This window comes from Salvelinus namaycush, chromosome 4, assembly GCF_016432855.1.
Source record: "Salvelinus namaycush isolate Seneca chromosome 4, SaNama_1.0, whole genome shotgun sequence".
Taxonomy (NCBI): Eukaryota; Metazoa; Chordata; class Actinopteri; order Salmoniformes; family Salmonidae; genus Salvelinus; species Salvelinus namaycush.
This window is the reverse complement of record NC_052310.1, coordinates 54,324,204-54,344,066: the sequence shown is the minus strand read 5'-3', so window position 1 is coordinate 54,344,066 and position 19,863 is coordinate 54,324,204. Positions and strand designations below refer to the sequence as shown.

Sequence of the window (19,863 nt, the reverse complement as noted above, 5' to 3'; positions counted from 1 at the left end):
CACCAAAGTACGTTCATCTCTAGGAGACAGAACGCATCTCCTTCCTGAGTGGTATGACGGCTGCATGGTCCCATGGTGTTTATACTTGCGTACTATTGTTTGTACAGATGAACGTGGTACCTTCAGGCGTTTGGAAATTCCTCCCAAGGATGAACAAGACTTGTGGAGGTCTACCATTTTTTTCTGAGGTCTTGGCTGATTTCTTTTGATTTTCCAATGATGTCAAGCAAAGAGGCACTGAGTTTGAAGGTAGGCCTTGAAATACATCCACAGGTACACCTCCAATTGACTCAAATGATGTCAAGTAGCCTATCAGAAGCTTCTAAAGCCATGACATAATTTCTGGAATTTTCCAAGTTGTTTAAAGGAACAGTACACTTAGTGTATGTAAACTTCTGACCCACTGGAATTGTGATACAGTGAATTATAAGTGAAATAATCTGTCTGTAAACAATTGCTGGAAAAATTACTTGTGTCATGCACAAAGTAGATGTCCTAACCAACTTGCCAAAACTATAGTTTGTTAACAAGAAATTTGTGGAGTGGTTGAAGAACGAGTTTTTATGACTCCAACCTTAAGTGTATGTAAACCTCCGACTTCAAATGTACGTGGAAGGAGAGAGCAGCAATGTCTAAAAGACACAAACGCGGAACTGTTACACCAATAACCCCTCTGAAATCCAATGCCAGCGACTTAAAAATAAACCAGGGTTATGAACTGGTTCAAAGCGATGACATGTCCCTGGAACTTCATCATAAGTGGGAGGGGAAATAATACTGTAATAATAAAACTGTTTGACTGACATCATGTGAGGTATGATTCAAAATGCACACCACCACAGTACTTTCAGAAAGTAACAGATCATTATTGAAAATGACGCAACGTGTAAACTACACAATATTGGGTTTGCAGGTTTTGAAGTTTGAATTCACTACATAGGGCTCAGACTATAAAATGGTGTACCAATTATTAATAGATTTTACTATTCTACTATCAAACAATTACTAACCCTGCATATTTCAACACTGTTTGAACCCAAAGAAATATGTCCAAAACACAAAGAGTATAAATACTGTATCAATAAAAATATATTTTTCTTAGAAATATATTTACTTATTGAGGCCACACTTTGTCAAACGTAAAAATTACAATAAATATAGCACGCTAGCAGTTAATAGCTTTTCCAGCGGGTAGATTCGTGAGGCATGTCCTCTTATGTACTTGGCTGACCTGAACTTGTTACACATCCATCATAGTTGCTTGAACCATGCTGGAAATGACCATTTTATTTTGAAATAATCTAGCCCACCCAGTAAGGTTTGGGTTGGCTGTATAGTGTGAATCTAGTATGAGAAATAGTGATGGATCGATCAGTCAATGTACTGTGAGAGCCAGCGGAAACCGTCTCCGTATCCCTGCCTCTTCAGAACACTACACATGAAGATCTCCATGGGCCTCAGGTTCAGCTCCTTCAGTGACACATTTCCCTGAGGAGAGAAACACATAGGCAGAAGAGACAAGTAAAGATTACCCTCCATTCCAACCTTTTCCTTTGCATTGGAGTCAATGTGAGACTACAGAGTTACCATAATAAACTACTACAATGAAGTGGATCCTAACTGTACTCTAAATCAGTCATTTGTCATCCACATCTAGTCATTGTCAATACTAGACCCAATTGCCTAGCTCTGTAGTAGTGTTCTCACAATACCAGTATTGCAATACTATGATACCAGATTTACTTGGCAACTAGGAAATTACAAAGCAGACTTAACTCTATGGTCCTTCAAAAACCTATTAAAAAACGTATGGAAAATAGTGTCGATTGTATGCTTTCAAAATAAACCAAATGTGACAACATAATGCTGTTTTTTTCAACATTAGGACTGCTTTATGTTTTGTTTCTTTTTCTTCTTTACTTCCTAGTATGATGGTACTGGTACTATCTGATGTCAGTTGCTCTGGAGGCTGCTGCTCTAGAGGGTAAATTATGTTGTGTGCATTCAACAGTAAGCCCCTCCTCACCTTTCCGGTAGTGTGTCCAATGAGTCCGAACATCCCTCGGAGTGCGTCTTCACTGATTGCCTCTTGACGGTCGATCTTATTCCCGAGGATAAGTACAGGCACGTTGTAGATGGTCTCATCTGTTAACAGCGCCTGGAGAGGGAGAATGTAGAGGGCCAGTTAAACCTCTAAAGGTTCTACTAAGGTAACATATGATATTGTTTAAAGATGGTCATACCATGGATCCTTTAGCCATTTCAGTTGGAATTTTAGGACCCCTTTAGGTATAAAACTAATTATAAAAAAATATCCTATAAAGTATTTACATTTGGCCTTTACTACTATTGCCCTTAGAAACGCATTGAATAACACATGCATAAATGGCAAAAAAGACAGTCAAAAAAGAAATAACAAGGAATAAGCTGTCTGTCCTATATCTAGGAGATATAAGAAAGCTCACAAATAGTTGTTGTTTTAGATACATATTTAACCGCTTATTTTTGTTGGCCCAAAACTACCTCCATTAATTTGTATTGGTTACCTTGAGACCAGTTCTGTGACACTTGTGGGGTTCGTGTTCGTGAGAGTCTCATCTTTCCATAGAGTGGTCATATTAGTTAGTAGGCCAAACCTTTCAGACGCTACAGACGTTTTCGTGACGAGACCGATTTTCGGGATGTCTCCTGGTATGACAAACAGCTCTGTAATGCTGCCACTTTCCACCGCAGATGCGGAAGGGCGACATAGGCGGATGCAGTGGATTGGGACGCAGCCCATGCAACTGATATCTAGCTTAAAGACGCACTATGCAGAAATCGCTCCGACATTTCCTGGTTGCTAAAATAGTAATAGTTCGCTTAATTTCAGTTTATGTGACAAAACAAACAAGTATAGTCTGGAGAATCATTGTACCATTTAAATGGCTGTGAAATACATTTTCCATAACCAAAAATATAGTATTTTCAGCTGTATGAAGCTGGTGTACAAAACCGAAAGTAAAAGACTCAAAAGCTAAACCCCAAAAAACTGGAAGCATAGAAATACTCTAAGAATGGTGCCGGAGGGGATGACCAACTGATGACTAACTCCTAACCAACTGTGCTATTTTGTTATTTTTTTCACGTTGTTTGTAACTTTGTTTTATACTTATTTTGTGCATAATGTTGCTGCTACCGTCTCTTATGACCGAAAATAACTTCTGGACATCAGAACAGCAATTACTCACCTCGAACTGGAAGAAGACTTTTTCTTTAACGAGTCTGACGCAAAAGATATCCTGCTTTCTCGGGAACGGGCCCAAATCCCCGTCATTTGCGTGAAGAAAAGACGGAGAAAAAGGGGGTGGAGGTAAGGCTGCCTTCTGAGAATTTGTAGGCGAGTGAGTAAACCTCCACTACCATCTGTTCTATTGGCCAACGTGCAATCATTGGAAAAGAAAATGGATGATATACGATCAAGACTATCCTGCCAACGGGATATGAAAAACTGTAATATCTTATGTTTCACGAGTTGTGGCTGAACAACAACACGGATAATATAGAGCTGGCGGGATTGTCCATGTATCGGCAGGACAGAGCAGCTATGTCTGGCAAGACGAGGGGCGGGGGTGTGTGTCTATTTGTCAACAGCTGGTGCACGATGTCTAATATTAAAGAAGTCTCAAGGTATTGCTCGCCTGAGGTAGAGTAACTTATGATAAGCTGTAGACCACACTATATACCAAGAGAGTTCTCATCTATATTTTATTCGTAGCTGTCTATTTACCACCACTAAGACAGCACTCAACCAGCTGTACAAGGCCATAAGCAAACAAGAAAATGCTTATCCAAAAGTGGCGCTCCTAGTGGCCGGGGCCTTTAATGCAGGCAAACTTAAATCCGTTTTACCTCATTTCTACCAGCATGTCACATGTGCAACCAGAGGAGAAAAAAAAAACTCTAGACCACCTTTACGCCACACACAAAGATGCATACAAAGCTCTCCCTCGCCCTCCATTTGGCAAATCTGACCATAATTCTATCCTCCTGATTCCTGCTTACAAGCAAAAACTAAAGCAGGAAGTACCAGTGACTCGCTCAATACGGAAGTGGTCAGATGACGCGGATGTTACGCTACAGGACTGTTTTGCTAGCACAGACTGGAAAATGGTCCGGGATTCATCCAATGGCATTGAGGTGTATACCACCTCAGTCATCGGCTTCATCAATAAGCGCATCGACAACGACGTAGTCATCCCCACAGTGACCATACGTACATATCCCAACCAGAAGCCATGGATTACAAGCAACATCCGCATTACATAAACAGCCTTTAGCTCGATGCGGATGTTGCTTGTAATCCATGGCTTCTGGTTGGGATATGTACGTACGGTCACTGTGGGGACGACGTCGTCGATGCACTTATTGATGAAGCCGATGACCGCTAAGCCCTCAGACGAACCATCAAAAAGGCAAAGCGTCAATACAGGATTAAGATTGAATCCTATTACACCGGCTCTGACACTCGTCGGATGTGGCAGGGCTTGAAAACTGTTACGGAGTACAAAGGGAAACCCAGCTGCGAGCTGCCAAGTGACACGAGCCTACCAGACGAGCTAAATGCCTTTATGCAACACTGAAGCATGCATGAGAGCACCAGCTGTTCCGGACGACTGTGTGATAACGCTCTTAGTAGCCGATGTGCGCAAGACCTTTAAACAGGTCAACATTCACAAAGCCGCAGGGCCAGACGGATTACCAGGACGTGTACTCAAAGCCAACTGGCAAGTGTCTTCACTGACATTTTCAACCTCTCCTTGACCGAGTCTATAATACCTACATGTTTCAAGCATACCACCATAGTCCCTGTGCCCAAGAAAGCAAAGGTAACCTGCCTAAATTATTACCGCCCCGTAGCACTCACATCGGTAGCCATGAAGTGCTTTGAAAGTCTGGTGATCAACACCATCATCCCAGATACCCTAGACCCACTCCAATTTGCATATCGCCCCAACATATCCACAGATGATGCAATCTCTATTGCCCTCCACACTGCCCTTTCCCACCTGGACAAAAGGAACACCTATGTGGGAATGCTGTTCATGGACTACAGCTCAGCGTTCAACACCATAGTGCCCACTAAGCTAAGGACCCTGGGACTAAAAACCTCCCTCTGCAACTGGATTCTGGACTTCCTGACGGGCCGCCCGCAGGTGGTAAGGGTAGGCAACAACACGTCTGCCACGCTGATCCTCAACACTGGAGCCCCTCAGGGGTGAATGCTTAGTCCCGTCCTGTACTCCCTGTTCACCCACGACTGCATGGCCAAACACGACTCCAACACCATCATTACGTTTGCTGACGACAACAGTGGTAGGCCTGATTAGCAACAACGATGAGACAGCCTATAAGAGGAGGTCAGAGACCTGGCAGTGTGGTGCCAGGACAACAACCTCTCCCTCAATGTGAGCAAGACAAAGGAGTGATCGTGGACTACAGGAAAAGGCGGGCCGAACAGGCCCCCATTAACATTGACGGGGCTGTAGTGGACCGGGTCGAGAGTTTCAAGTTCCTTGGTGTTCACATCACCAACGAACTATCATGGTCCAAACACACCAAGACAGTCGTGAAGGGGGCACTATACCTTTTCCACCCCAGCAGACTGAAAATATTTGGCATGGGTTCCCAGATCCTCAAAGTTTTGCAGCTGCACCATCGAGAGCATCCTGACAGGTTGCATCACCGTCTGGTATGGCAACTGCTCAGCATCTGACCGTAAGGCAGTGGTAGTGGCTTCCTGCCATCCAGGACCTATATACTAGGCGGTGTCAGAGGAAAGCCCAAAAAATTGTCAAAGACTCCAGTCACCCAAGTCATAGACAGTTCTCTCTGATACCGCACAGCAAGCGGTACCGGAGTGCCAAGTCTAGGACCAAATGGCTCCTTAACAGCTTCTACCACCAAGCCATAAGACTGCTGAACAATTAATCAAATGGCCACCCGGACTATTTACATTGACACACCCCCCATTTGTGGCTACTCGCTGTTTATTATCTATGCATAGTCACTTTACCTTTACCTACATGTACAAATTACCTCGACTAACCTGTACTTCCTGTATATAGTCTTGTTATTGTTATTTAAATTGCGTAACTTTTTTTCATTTTTTTCTTCCTTTAATAACTGCATTGTTGCTCAAGGGCTTGTAAGTAAGCATTTCACGGTAGTCAGCGCATGTGACAAATAAAGTTTGATTTGATTTGAAATAGCGCACATAGAACAGATCTACTGTGTCTTAGACTTGTTTTCAACGAGTGACAAATCTATAACTCAAATTTCTATGTGACTTTTTTTCGGGGGTCGCCCAAAAAGTTACATATTGCAGCTTTTAAACTGATAGATTTCGATCAGGATTTTTGTATTATGTTCATTAAGTTGATGCATGGGTGCGTCAATAGACTCTTAAGGATTAATGCCCTGCTCATCAGTGAAAAGCAATGGTGTATTGATTAGCATTTAGACATACAATAACTACTGGGTGTAAGATACTGTATACTGCTTATTTACTACGACTATTTTTTTTTTTGTAGAATTGTGTTGGGGGGGGGGCTTACATCCAGTTCAATTTTGGCTTCTTGTAGTCTCTCATGGTCTGCACAATCCACCAGGTAGACTATACCATTTATAGCTGGGAGGTAGTTCTTCCAGATTCTTCTGGCTGTGAGCGAAAATCAAAGCAGTTTCATTGATCACAAGTGACTTGTCACTACCACTTAAGCCTTAGTATCACCTGAAGATTTCAAGACTTAACCATAAATTAACCAAGTTTGAGTTCTAATGTGTACCTTGTGTGTGACCACCAAGATCAAATGTTGTGAATGTCATCCCAGCAATGGTTAACTCTTCTGATGCTGTGGGACAGAGGCGGACAAATAGACTACTTTAGGAACACCAGACAAAGGTCATTCAATGAGAGCACTTAAAAGAGAACGATGGACAGCCATAGGTAAGTAAGCAAGGTGTCTGAACCTCCTTTGCCTTACTGGGATGTAGTGTTGGCACATGCTGTCCCAGTCGGTCATCTCTGAGCATGTGCAGTAGTGTTGTTTTTCCAGCATTGTCCAAACCAAGGAACACCAGCTTCCCAGACTTCTTATACAAACCTGGATGGAGATACAAGCGAAGAGACAGTCTATTTACCATCAAATTTAATGTAGGAAAATATGATGCTGACAATACGACATGGGATTGAATACCTGATTTGACCATAATATGATTAGGTTAGGAATGTGCTTAAGAAAGAAAACACAGTTATTGGTACAGCATGAGTCAAACGCTACAGATACACTCAGAAATATTTATATAATTCAGTAAGTAATTCATCTTTCTTCAGTAGTTAGTTTTATTGATTGAATGGTTTAAATTGTATTATAAACTGGGTGGTTCGAGCCCTGAATGCTGATTGGCTGACAGCCGTGGTATATCAGACTGTATACCATGGGTATGACAAAACATTTATTTTTACTGCTCTAATTACGTTGGTAACCAGTTTATAATAGCAATAAGGCACCTCAGGGCTTTGTGATTTATGGCCAATATACTACGGCTAAGGGTTGTATCCAGGCACTCCCTGTTGCGTCATGCGTAAGAACAGCCCTTAGCCGTGGTAGATTGGCCAAATACCACACCTCCTCTAGCCTTATAGCTTAAATGCACTGTACCTAGTAACTGCAGCACACCACAGAGGCCTCTGTAGATCCAGTTAAATATAAACGACATGTCTGTTATCTTCACCTGAAACAGAACGGTTAAATAACAAACAGTCACTTACAATGTTAATGAAAATCCTGACGGTACTTACCTCTTAACTATACTCAGCTTCATTCATTAGAGGACAGACAAGGGCCAACTACAACTTTACCATGCAAGAGAAAGTTAGACATAATGCTTCTACACATTGCTTCTGGCTCTACCCATTTCTATACCCATATACTAAACATTATTTGTGAAAGAGCAAGTAAAGTGCTGGCCCCAAGTGTCACGCCCTGACCATAGTAAGCTGTTTTCTCTCTGTGTTGGTTGGGGCGTGATAGTGACTAGGGTAGGTCATCTAGGGTTTTTGTATGTCTATGTTGGCCGAATATGGTTCCTAATCAGAGACAGCTGTTTATTGTTGTCTCTGATTGGGGATCATATTTAGGTAGCCATTTCTCCGTGCACCTAGTGCTAGGGCCACTAAAATGTGCAGTTGTCACACAACACAATGCCACAGATGTCTCAAGTTTTGAGGGACCGTGCAATTGGCATGCTGACTGCAGGAATGTCCACCAGAACTGTTGCCAGATATAGAAATGAACATTGAATTATCATAAGACGCCTCCAACATCGTTTTAGAGAATTTGGCAGTACCTCCAACCGGCCTTATAACCGCAGACCACATGTAACCATGCCAGCCCAGGACCTCCACATCCGGCTTCTATGGGCAGGCATAAGCTATGGACAACGAACACAATTGGCAATTTGAATGCACAGAGATACCGTGACGAGATCCTGGAGGCCCATTGTCATGCCGTTCAGCCGCTGCCATCACCTCATGTTTCAGCATGATAATGCACGGCCCCATGTCGCAAGGATCTGTACACAATTTCTGGAAACTTGAAAACGTCCCAGTTCTTCCATGGCCTGCGTTCTTACCAGACATGTCACCCATTGAGCATGTTTGGGATGCTCTGGATCTCTGTGTACGACAGCGTGTTCCAGTTCCCGCCAATATCCAGCAACTTCGAACAGCCATTGAAAAGTAGTGGGACAACATTCCACAGAACACAATCAACAGCCTGATCAACTCTACGTGACGGAGATATGTCATCTGCTGCATGAGGCAAATGGTGGTCACACCAGATACTGACTGGTTTTATGATCCACGCCCACATTTTTTTTTTTTAATCAACAGATGCATATCTGCATTCCCAGTCATGTGAAATCCATAGATTAGGGCCTAATGAATGTATTTCAATTGACTGATTTCCTGAACTGTAACTCCATAAAATATTTGAAATTGTTGCATGTTGCATTTATATTTTTGTTCAGTGAAATAACAAAACCTCTAACAAATTAGAGGTGATACAATTTGTTTATCAACGAAACATGACGAAATAAAAATACAGAAATAGTCAATTGAAATAATAACAGCTAAATCACAAATCACACAGCGCAATAGACTTAGTCACACCTATATAACCTCCAATAGAGCCCCACAGTGGAGGTGTCATAATACCCATAAAACCTAGCGGTCAAACAAGGACATGGTTCCAATCATTTTTCCACCATTAATTTATTCATTTTAGAAACACTTAAAATAAGTGCTGTGTTTCCTTGTAGGTTTACCCTAGCATGACGTTTTGATAACCATATAAATCGCTCTAGAACAAGGTTACTTTTATCAATATTAGAGGTTGACCGATTATGATTTTTCAATACCGATTATTGGAGGACCAAAAAAAAGACGATACCGATTAATCGGCTTTTTAAAATGTTATATATATATATACATATATATATATACAGTATATATCTTTGTAATAATGACAATTACAACAATACTGAATGAACACTTTTATTTGAACTTAAAATAATACATAAATAAATTACATTTAGTCTCAAATAAATAATGAAACATGTTCAATTTGGTTTAAATAATGCAAAAACACAGTGTTGGAGAAGAAAGTAAAAGTGCAATATGTGCCATGTAAAAAAGCTAACGTTTAAGTTCCTTGCTCAGAACATGAGAACATATGAAAGCTGGTGGTTCCTTTTAACATGAGTCTTCAATATTCCCAGTTAAGAAGTTTTAGGTTGTAGTTATTATAGGAATTCTAGGACTATTTCTCTCTATACCATTTGTATTTCATATACCTTTTGACTATTGGATGTTCTTATAGGCAATATAGTATTGCCAACCTAATCTCGGGAGTTAATAGGCTTGAAGTCATAAACAGCGCTGTGCTTCAAGCATTGCAAAGAGCTGCTGGCAAACGCAGGAAAGTGCTGTTTGAATGAACGCTTACGAGCCTGCTGCTGCCTACCACCGCTCAGTCAGACTGCTCTATCAAATATCAAATCATAGATGTAATTATAATATAATTAACACACAAAAATACGAGCCTTTGGTCATTAATATGTTCAAATCTGGAAACTATAATTTCGAAAACAAAATGTTTATTCTTTCAGTGAAATATGGAACCGTTTCGGATTTTATCAAACGGGTGGCAACCCTAAGTCTAAATATTGCTGTTACATTGCACAACCTTCAATGTTATGTCATAAGTATGTACAATTCGGGCAAATGAATTACGGTCTTAGTTAGGAAGAAATGGTCTTCACAGTTCCCAACGAGCCAGGCAGCCCAAACTGCTGCATATACCCTAACTCTGCTTACACTGAACGCAAGAGAAGTGACACAATTTCCCTAGTTAATATTGCCTGCTAACATGGATTTCTTTTAACTAAATATGCAGGTTTCAAAATATATACTTGTGTATTGATTTTAAGAAAGGCATTGATGTTTATGGTTAGGTACATTGGTGCAACGATTGTGCTTTTTTCGCGAATGCGCTTTTGTTAAATCATCACCCATTTGGCGGAGTAGGCTGTGATTCGATGATAAATTAACAGGCACCGCATTGATTATATGCAACGCAGGACAAGCTAGTTAAACTAGTAATATCATCAACCATGTGTAGTTAACTAGTGATTATGTTAAGATTGATTGTTTTTTATAAGATAAGTTTAATGCTAGCTAGCAACTTACCTTGGCTCCTTGCTGCACTCGCGTAACAGGTGGTCAGCCTGCCACACAGTCTCCTCGTGGATTGCAATGTAATCGGCCATAATCGGCGTCCAAAAATGCTGATTACCAATTGTTATGAAAACTTGAAATCGGCCCTAATTAATCGGCCATGACCGCTAATCAATATATTCTGCTATTTACTCAGATTCTAAAATGCTAATTAGCATCAAAGTAGACATCATGCAAGACTACAAATCTGCAGCTCCTGCACTTCATCTCTAGCTGACACCTTTGCTAACAGGTAGTGTCAATTTAAAACTTGCACAAGACAGCTCACAGAATTGTCAATTTAAAGAAATGTAGCCAATTTATTAACTGCTAAATGTAGCTAACATTAGATAGTTAATCCAGAGATTCTTACATTTGCCTCGATTTGGTTTGCTCATCCAGATCATCATGGCATTTGTAGTTTTTTATGATAGCCACATTAGCATTTCATTTTTGGGGTGGAAAATACAGGTGAACATATTGTTAAGTCACCTTGTCCTAGAGAGATTTGCACGTATATCAAAACGTCATGCCAGGGTAAGCCTACACAAAACACAGACCTTATTTTATGGTGGAAAAACCGCTAGGTTTCATGGGTATTTCGAACAATGTTCCCTCTAATTTTTTGGGCACTGAGCAGATTTCAGGTCCGCTGAGAGCAAATTTCAATGACTTGTGAAATTTCTGTGCAACTTCCAGCATGTGTTTACTGTGACCACTGAGGCTGAACCCACTTTAAGTTAGTTTTAAGTGGCCATGTAGGCTACTGTGGCTATTTGATCATAATGTACGCCTACCATCAAAAACTATGGAGAAAATGCATCCCATTACATTTTAACATGGAAATAGCTGTTCTACCATTCAGCCTACAGTAGCAGCCAATGTGTGGTGTTCAATGTAGGCCTATATACCATGAGACTTTTGAAGAAAAAAAACAACACTTTACAAAATAAAATGCATTATTTCCTAGCCACCGTGCTTCTACACCTGCCTTGCTTGCTGTTTGGGGTTTTAGGCTGGGTTTCTGTACAGCACTTTGAGATATCAGCTGATGTAAGAAGGGCTATATAAATACATTTGATTTGATTTATTATTCCCATTCTATTATTAAAGAGAATCAGACAAATTTTATTGGCAAATTATATTTGATTCGCTTTTCAAAGAGGTCTAGAAATGTATACGTTTTGTGCTCTTGTAGGAAGCAATCACAGCCCTATTGCTGACTACAAATGATCTATAACTGGGCTAATATCTCACTAACTAGCAAAGGACATGAACAAAATGTGCACACGTGGCTACATACATCACTTTGATCTCAAATCAAGCTCATCTACTCACGACCGCTCATTCTGTAAACACAGTCTCTGTAGAGTAAGGGCTGAGTAGTGCATGTCAACTCAATAGAATCCTACTCCGATGCGTTCTGCCAACAACAAAATCTCTTGCATAGTTCATTTTGTATCGGTATGTTGCATTGAAAGTGGCTAATATTGCATTGATTCGATCACAATCTCAATCGATCACAGTAAAGGGAAACATTGATAGTGTTTACAGGGAAAACTCTAGAACAGTTGACACCAACCTTTTCTGAGTCAAGATCACTTTGAGTCAAAATGCAAGCCTAGATCTACCGTTAAGATTTTTTTTAAACATGACTTTAAAAAAAAGCCTACGCAATATTAACCAATGTAAAACAGTGCTGTAACAATGAAGTTTGTGCTGTAAGCTATAGGCCCAATACATTATCACCGCATATTGGCTTTGCTTTAATTTCCCTGCCAATGCATTGTTGTTCTTGACCAATCTTTTAAAATTATATTTCAACATTTGAGGTAGGCTATATGATCACACCATTAATAGATCTGTTGTTGTATTACTTGTGAAGCACAGCTGAGTGAGTGTTACAGATAGGAAATACCTGTTTTTGTAGGGTTTTCCTCAGATCAGCCTTGGGAGGTTGAGCAACAAACTGAGCAGTGTCTCTGTTGCCCAAAACATTTAACTTCACCACAATATTTAGTAGTAGTGGCTAGGGTTGCAAAGAGTCAGAAACTTTCCGGTAAATTTCAGGAACAGTGAACCTTTTTTGTGGGATACACATAAGGCAATTCTAGGTCTTGTGGCATATTTTGGTTACACTATCCCCAATTCAATGGAATTGCAACCCTCTGCATGCACAGTGCATTCTTCCATCACATGTACAGCTGATTCTCAAGGTCTTGCACACTAATGAGATGCTTTGAGCCCACACTACTACACTGTCTGAGCCAAGGACTATATGCTTTCTGGTAAGTTTTGATTACAATACTGTGTGGGGTAAATATATTTTATATGACATACATAATTGTTTTGTTAACTACTAAATAGGAACCTACAGCAAAGTGTGTTTAAATCATTTCTAACTTGTTAACAATTTCTGCTGGTTAGTTTTTGCTACCATGTGGGTTTAGCTTGCTTGAGCCTGCTAACTGAGTGTTAATTCACCTGTTTCCATACATGTTTAATTTTAAAATATGTATCTTACAAAGGAGTTGTTTAATCTAACTGTTTAAATATTTATCTGTATATGTAATTGTATTTGTTTTTTTAAACATTTCTTTGTACAATTTTTACATGAAAATGCCACAGGCACTATCTGATGTGTGGAGACATTTCACTGCAGCTAATGTAGAAGGAAAAGTTGTGTACATTTGCAAATATTGTGCCAAATCCCTCTATTCGAGGTGAAAATGATGAATCAGACACCTTATCGATAGCAACAGCTCATGGTCCTCCTGGAATCAGAAGTTTTTTTGACTCAATGGAGGAACGTAGTCAGGGAAATGCTGATGAATGTCTTGCTCGAGCTGAGTATGCAACTGGTTCACCTCTGATGCTCACAGGCAATGTGTATTGGAAGAGATTTCTGAATGTTCTTTGCCCAGCATACACCCCCTCCAACCAGACATGCTTAATCTACTCATTTGCTGGATGCAGAGTTCAACAGAGTTCAAGTGAAGGTCAAGCAAATCATAGGGAAAGCAGACTGTATTGCAATCATCTCTGATGGGTGGTCGAATGTTCGTGGGCAAGGAATAATTAACTACATCATCTCCACCCCTCAACCAGTATTCTACAAGAGCACAGACACAATGTACAACAGACACACAGGTCTCTACATTGCAGATGAGCTGAAGGCAGTCATCAATGACCTTGGACCACAGAAGGTATTTGCACTGGTGACAGACAATGCTGCAAACATGAAGGCTGCTTGGTCTAAAGTGGAGGAGTCCTACCCTCACATCACACCCATTGGCTGTGCTGCTCATGCATTGAATCTGCTCCTCAAGGACATCATGGCACTGTAAACAATGGATACACTCTACAAGAGAGCCAAGAAAATGGTTAGGTATGTGAAGGGTCATCAAGTTATAGCTGCAATCTACCTCACCAAGCAAAGTGAGAAGAATAAGAGCACCACATTGAAGCTGCCCAGCAACACCTGTTGGGTGGAGTTGTCATCATGTTTGACAGTCTCCTTGAGAGGAAGGACTCTCTCCAAGAAATGGCCATATCACAGTCTGCCGATATGGACAGCCCCATCAAGAGGATCCTCCTGGACTATGTATTTTGGGAGAGTGGTAAGCAGCCTGAAACTCCTGAACCCTATAGCAGTAGCCATTGCACGGATTGAGGGAGACAATGCCATCCTGTCTGATGTTGGAGGTTGGAAAGTGACAGTGAAGATGAGGCCTCAGTCTGATGTTCAAGAGGGGGACATTGCGGAGGTCTAGGGAGAAGTAATGGAAGCCTGAGAGGGAGACAACCAAAGCTTTAGTTTCTAGACTATCATTTTACAGATGTATGTTGAAAACGTTTTTGGGAGATGCGATGGATCATTGGGGATCATTCAATATTCCCTTTCTTTTGTTGTTCAGTGAAATCCTCCCATGTGAAGAGTCAACTCATTTAATTAAAGTTCAATTTGTAACTAATTGTTTAAAATATATATATATTGGAAGGATTTAACAATTTGCAATTATGTGTACTTATGATAAGGTAAAAGTTTTATGTTTCTGTCTCCATATGATATGGTAAATATATCCAATGAAAAAAAAATCTACATTTAAATTGTATTAATATTAATTAGCATATTCCCACATAAAGTTTCCACCTCTGAATATTCCTCAAAATGTGCAACCCTAGTAACGTAAACTCACGTAAACTCGTACATCGCCTTGGTCCGTACAATTGCCCTTATTTTAGCGCCCCAAAAACATAATACTTCCAGATCAACTGTAATGTCAATAACATTGTAAAGCACAATTTCTCCCCTTTCCAACAGAATCAACTACATGACCTAAACACTGCCCGTTTCTGCATAATTCAAGCAGGCAATGAGCCCCGTCGGGTCTTTTTAAAAATGGCGGGTGGGGAAGCGAAACTAATGCGTGATAGTGAGAAGGAGAGATGTCGTGTGGGAAAATTGCTTTTTTTTCACTCGATCTGTCCAACTTATCACCTTATCGCCTCTAAAATGTAAATAAAACACTATAAAGAGTTTATATAATGTGTCATTACATACCTATTTGAAGGTTTGTGTCGAATTTGAATCGGGTTTTTAGGGCGGTGCTAAAGTGATCTTAGAAGTAAACAGCGGCTTTGAGAATGATGATCGCATGCAATGATGACGAAAAAAATGACTAGGTATCCCCCCTTACCCCGTCACTGTCCATTTCTTGTTTTTAAAGGATGAGAGAAGTGCTACACCTGGTGGAGAGATTGTAAGACAGAAATAGTTGCTTTATGCTTGCTGTACTTTACGACATGACACCCCACGAAGTAACGGAGGGTCCGTTTTTTCAACTTTTCTCCAATACTATAGAGCCATTACCATGTCGATCAACGCTTGAATAGAAACCTAGTTCACACCCCCGATTTTGAAGTCAACACAGTCGCTACAGTCCCATTAGTTTTCTTTGTAGCCTCGTTTGAATGTTGCGGTTGAGCACATTTGTACGGAATGGTGTGAAGGATGGTTTTGTTCTCTTTTTAACAAAAATATATGCCTTATAGAAATAGGACATGTTAATCACAAAACATAGCGTGACAGCAGAAAAGCTGTTGTTAATTTAGGGTGTCGACTGTGCAAACCAGAAGGTTGAGACAAGATGGAAAAATGCTGAATAACAAGAAAACAGGAACTGAGGAATGTGTAGCCACCGACAACTCAGCTCAAACTTCACAACAAACACTTCCGGATATCTGGATCCTGTGTGCTGTGAGGCTGGGACCAGCCTGGGCACCACCGATAGGCTAGCAAGTTTAAACCACGCTAAGCCTCTACTGTGACAGGCCAACTCTAAAGTTGGAACTACCTCTGTTACAGTATAAAAGAGGATGTCTGTACTATTTCAGTCAGTTCTCTGCTTTACCCTGCGTGGTGATACAGTGAACCCGTATTAACGAAAATTGCATTTACCATTTATCGCTTATGTTAAATAAAAAATACTTAAAGTATATTCGGTGACTCTGAATCACGTTTTATCCTGATACCAGATTCGATTGACGCAAACTTTTACAATGGGGTGAGTTTACGTTAGTGGCACCTTTCCTAATAGTATAGGGTGAAAAATTACAAATAACTCACTGTATGCAGCCCCTCAGATTACGTGGTTAATAGCAATGGAGCATCCACCCGCAATACATCCCAATACCTATGACAGGTTAGGCCTCTTACCCCAAGGCAGTAGTAATTTAAAAATAGTTCTGCTTTAAAATAATGAAAATATATTGCCAGTTTTAGGCAACACAACAGGCACAATTTCACAGAATAACCTACTGTAACCTACCTCAGGTGCAAGGTTAGCCTAGCTTGAAGACACTATATCAGATATCCCAATAACAAACAAAAATAACGAACGACACCCGTTAGTTACTGTGTTAATTGGGTCTGTATGAGGGCTAATATAAGTAGTCTGCAACGTTGTCAGGGTAATATTATTCTCCTTTGAATGGCTAATTAGGCCTAAATGTTCAGTATTAAGTGTCCCTTCTTATCCTTGCACTACTATGTAATGTCAAACAACTGAAAAGTCCCCAACTTTAGATGTCCTCTTCTCTCAGGTCATAAACAGAAAGTGCAATTACTTCCACGGGAATCTTTTATAACTAAATCACTTCAACTCACGGTAACAATTATTTGATGTCCATCACTCCGGTGGGTAACGTTAGACAGCTAGCATCACTCTGGCGAAAATGACAGTCATTCGGTGGTATGGAACAATCCTCTTCCAGAACTAGCACGTCCTCTTTCTCCAACGATACTCAGATGTAAGGTACTTTCTGAATTCGGCTCCTTTCTACTCGTTATCGTTCTTTCTCTCCTCCTTTTACAACACACTTGCCTGCGCACTCCCTCGCGTCATCTCTCCCGGGGACCTTTTTAGAACAGGTGTTGTGCGAAAATCTCCCCCCTGTCAGAATTCTCCCCCCTTCGCGTTCTTCATTGCTGCGACTTGCTTGCTAGTTGAGACTTCTGCTCTTCACTCCGTTGTACATTTAGCCTACATTTCACTGATCTTAGTAGCAGAAAGCATTTTTGTCTGCAGTTTTCGGTTTGGCTATTTGTTTCAAGTGTATGTGGCGGTTCTAGCTTGTATGACGCCCTTGGCGAACCCCCCTTTCAGCGCCCGCCCTCCCGCCCGCACCCGGGGGACAAGATGTTGCGCTGGACAGCTGCCCATGTCGCCCGTACCTAAATCCGCTACTGATTTGTATTAGTCTATAAATAAATCTCTTTGCCAAAATTCGTCATCTCTCCCATGTCTTATTCGACAAGTATTTTTGAAAGTGTAAGATAATTCAGCCATAGTTGTTCTGAAATGTTTATTGCTTTTCAACATTTTACTCCCTCTATGTTTAAGATAACACACATACATTCATTATTAATTTCGGTTGCCTATCCGGACGTGAAGTTTGTTCTATAGAAACTATTTGACTCTAACCACATAATTAAGGAAATTAGAAGGAAGGGGGGAATTCTGGCAGGGGGGAGATTTTCGGCACAACAGCGGCGGTGATGTCACCTGGCTCACAATAGTCTTGGAAAGCCATATTCCTAGACTCCGCCACATGAGCAGACATTTAAATAATTTTATTTTTCTGGGCTGATGGTGCCTGCATATCTGAAGGTCAGTCTGCCTCTCAACATCCCGCCACTCTCCCTTTCCTCCACTGACACTGACCAAAAAGGGCCACCATCTTCCAGCGGATGGCGAAACTCGAGTCACATGGCATTATTTCTGCAACATGCACAAATTCATGTTACTCCTATGAACAGAGAAAGTGAAATATTCCTTGACATAAACTCCCCAAGCCACTAATAATAACACAAGCCACTTTCCTACACACTCATTGCTGCTGCAGTGCTTGTTGTTGTGCTGGGTGGAAATAGGAAGAACACACATTTTATGGCTTATAAAAGTGTTGACAGTGCTGAGTAAGAACTTAAACATGAACTCGCTAATAAAAACAGCATCTCTTTGCTGTATTTGTTGACAGTCTCTGCATTGTGCATGGTGATCTTAGGCTTGTGTGCAGCTTCTCAGCCATGGAAACCCATTTCATGAAGCTCCTGAGGAACAGTTCGTGTCCAGAGGCAGTTTGGAACTCAGTAGTGAGTGTTGCAACCGAGGACTGACCATTTTTACATGCTTCAGCACTCAGTGGTCCCATTCTGTGAGCTTGTGTGGCATACCACTTTGTGGCTGTGTTTGTCTATGAAGATTGCATGGCTGTGTGCTCGATTTTATACACCTGTCAGCAACAGATGTGGCTGAAATAGCCTAATCCACTAATTTGATGGGGTGTCCACATACATTTGTATATATAGTGCAGGTAGACAACTGTCATCCATTCACACTTCACACTAACTGGGAGCTGGCTTACTGATCATAGCAGTCAGACTGTCCATAAAAATAGTCCAGCAAGAACAAATTGTGGCTACAGATGACATTTGATACCTCTGGGGCAGCCATGACTGACTGATACACACGTCACATTCTTGATAGTGTCTACTAACTTACTGTGTGAATATCATGACAGTGACCTTAAGGAATGCAACAACTAATTCTAGTTTACCTATATCTGCCCGGCTATGATAAAATTCAAGGTTATTGGAGTTAGATTTGTTATTGACTACAGATATACAATGGACAATATAATATCATAGCTATAGGCCTACTGTTGTTGACACCATATAGAAATCCAGTCTGGAAGCAGGTGACTGTAAACTTGCAACATCAGCGTTGCTGGAATAAACATCAGTGTAAACAAGCCGAGGCAGAAAAGGTCGCAAAACAACCCACTCCAATTGATCAAACTCAAAACATACTGGCCTGATTTTCTGATAAACAAGTGTGTAATGTTGATTTTCATGGAACTGATGACAAAAAAATTGATCATTTACCTTGTGTCCGTGGCTCTAACACTCCGTCCCGTTACTTTTGGTCAAGGCTTTTTTCCCGTGAATGACTGGTCCAAAAATAATTTGACAGTTTACCGGAACTGCGTAACAACTTCTATTGGGACAGGCGTCACGTCAAATTACGATCCTATACCTTTATAATTTGATTTTCTTAATCAAGGAACTCAGAATCTCACATCAAAACAAAGTTTATATATTTTTCAAATCTAAAAATACACGAATAGCAATTTATAGCACCACTACTATGCAGAGAATGTCCCATAGGGCGGCGCACAATTTGCCCCAGCGTCGTCCGGATTAGGGGAGGATTTGGCCGTCATTGTAAATAAGAATTTGTTCTTAACTGACTTGCCTAGTTAAATAAAGGTTAAACATTTTAAATAAAATGACAATTCCTGAGCGCCTTGGTATAGAAAATGACCGCTAGATGGCAGTAGAACACAACATACAAACGTGCCTTTTCCACAGTACAGTATTCGACTGTTCTAGCAAAGGGTAACCAAATCAGCCCTCATCTACATGTCAGCTGGGTAACAGAGTACAACTTCCTACAAAATAATGTCAGACAAAATCAAAT

The 19,863-nt window shown here is 40.7% G+C and overlaps 1 protein-coding gene across 1 annotated transcript; it reads right to left on the bottom strand.

Moving 5' to 3' along the window:
- Positions 1 to 536: 536 nt before the first annotated feature.
- Positions 537 to 19,335, bottom strand: LOC120045657 (GTP-binding protein SAR1a-like). Its single transcript, XM_038990586.1, has 7 exons — positions 19,269 to 19,335; positions 7,704 to 7,776; positions 7,026 to 7,145; positions 6,828 to 6,893; positions 6,597 to 6,700; positions 2,027 to 2,158; positions 537 to 1,488 (listed from the first exon to the last, which is right to left on the bottom strand). Exons 2-7 carry the CDS (start codon positions 7,759 to 7,761, stop codon positions 1,372 to 1,374), a joined length of 597 nt encoding a protein of 198 aa, XP_038846514.1. The 5' UTR covers positions 7,762 to 7,776; positions 19,269 to 19,335; the 3' UTR covers positions 537 to 1,371.
- Between the last annotated feature and the right edge of the window lie 528 nt (positions 19,336 to 19,863).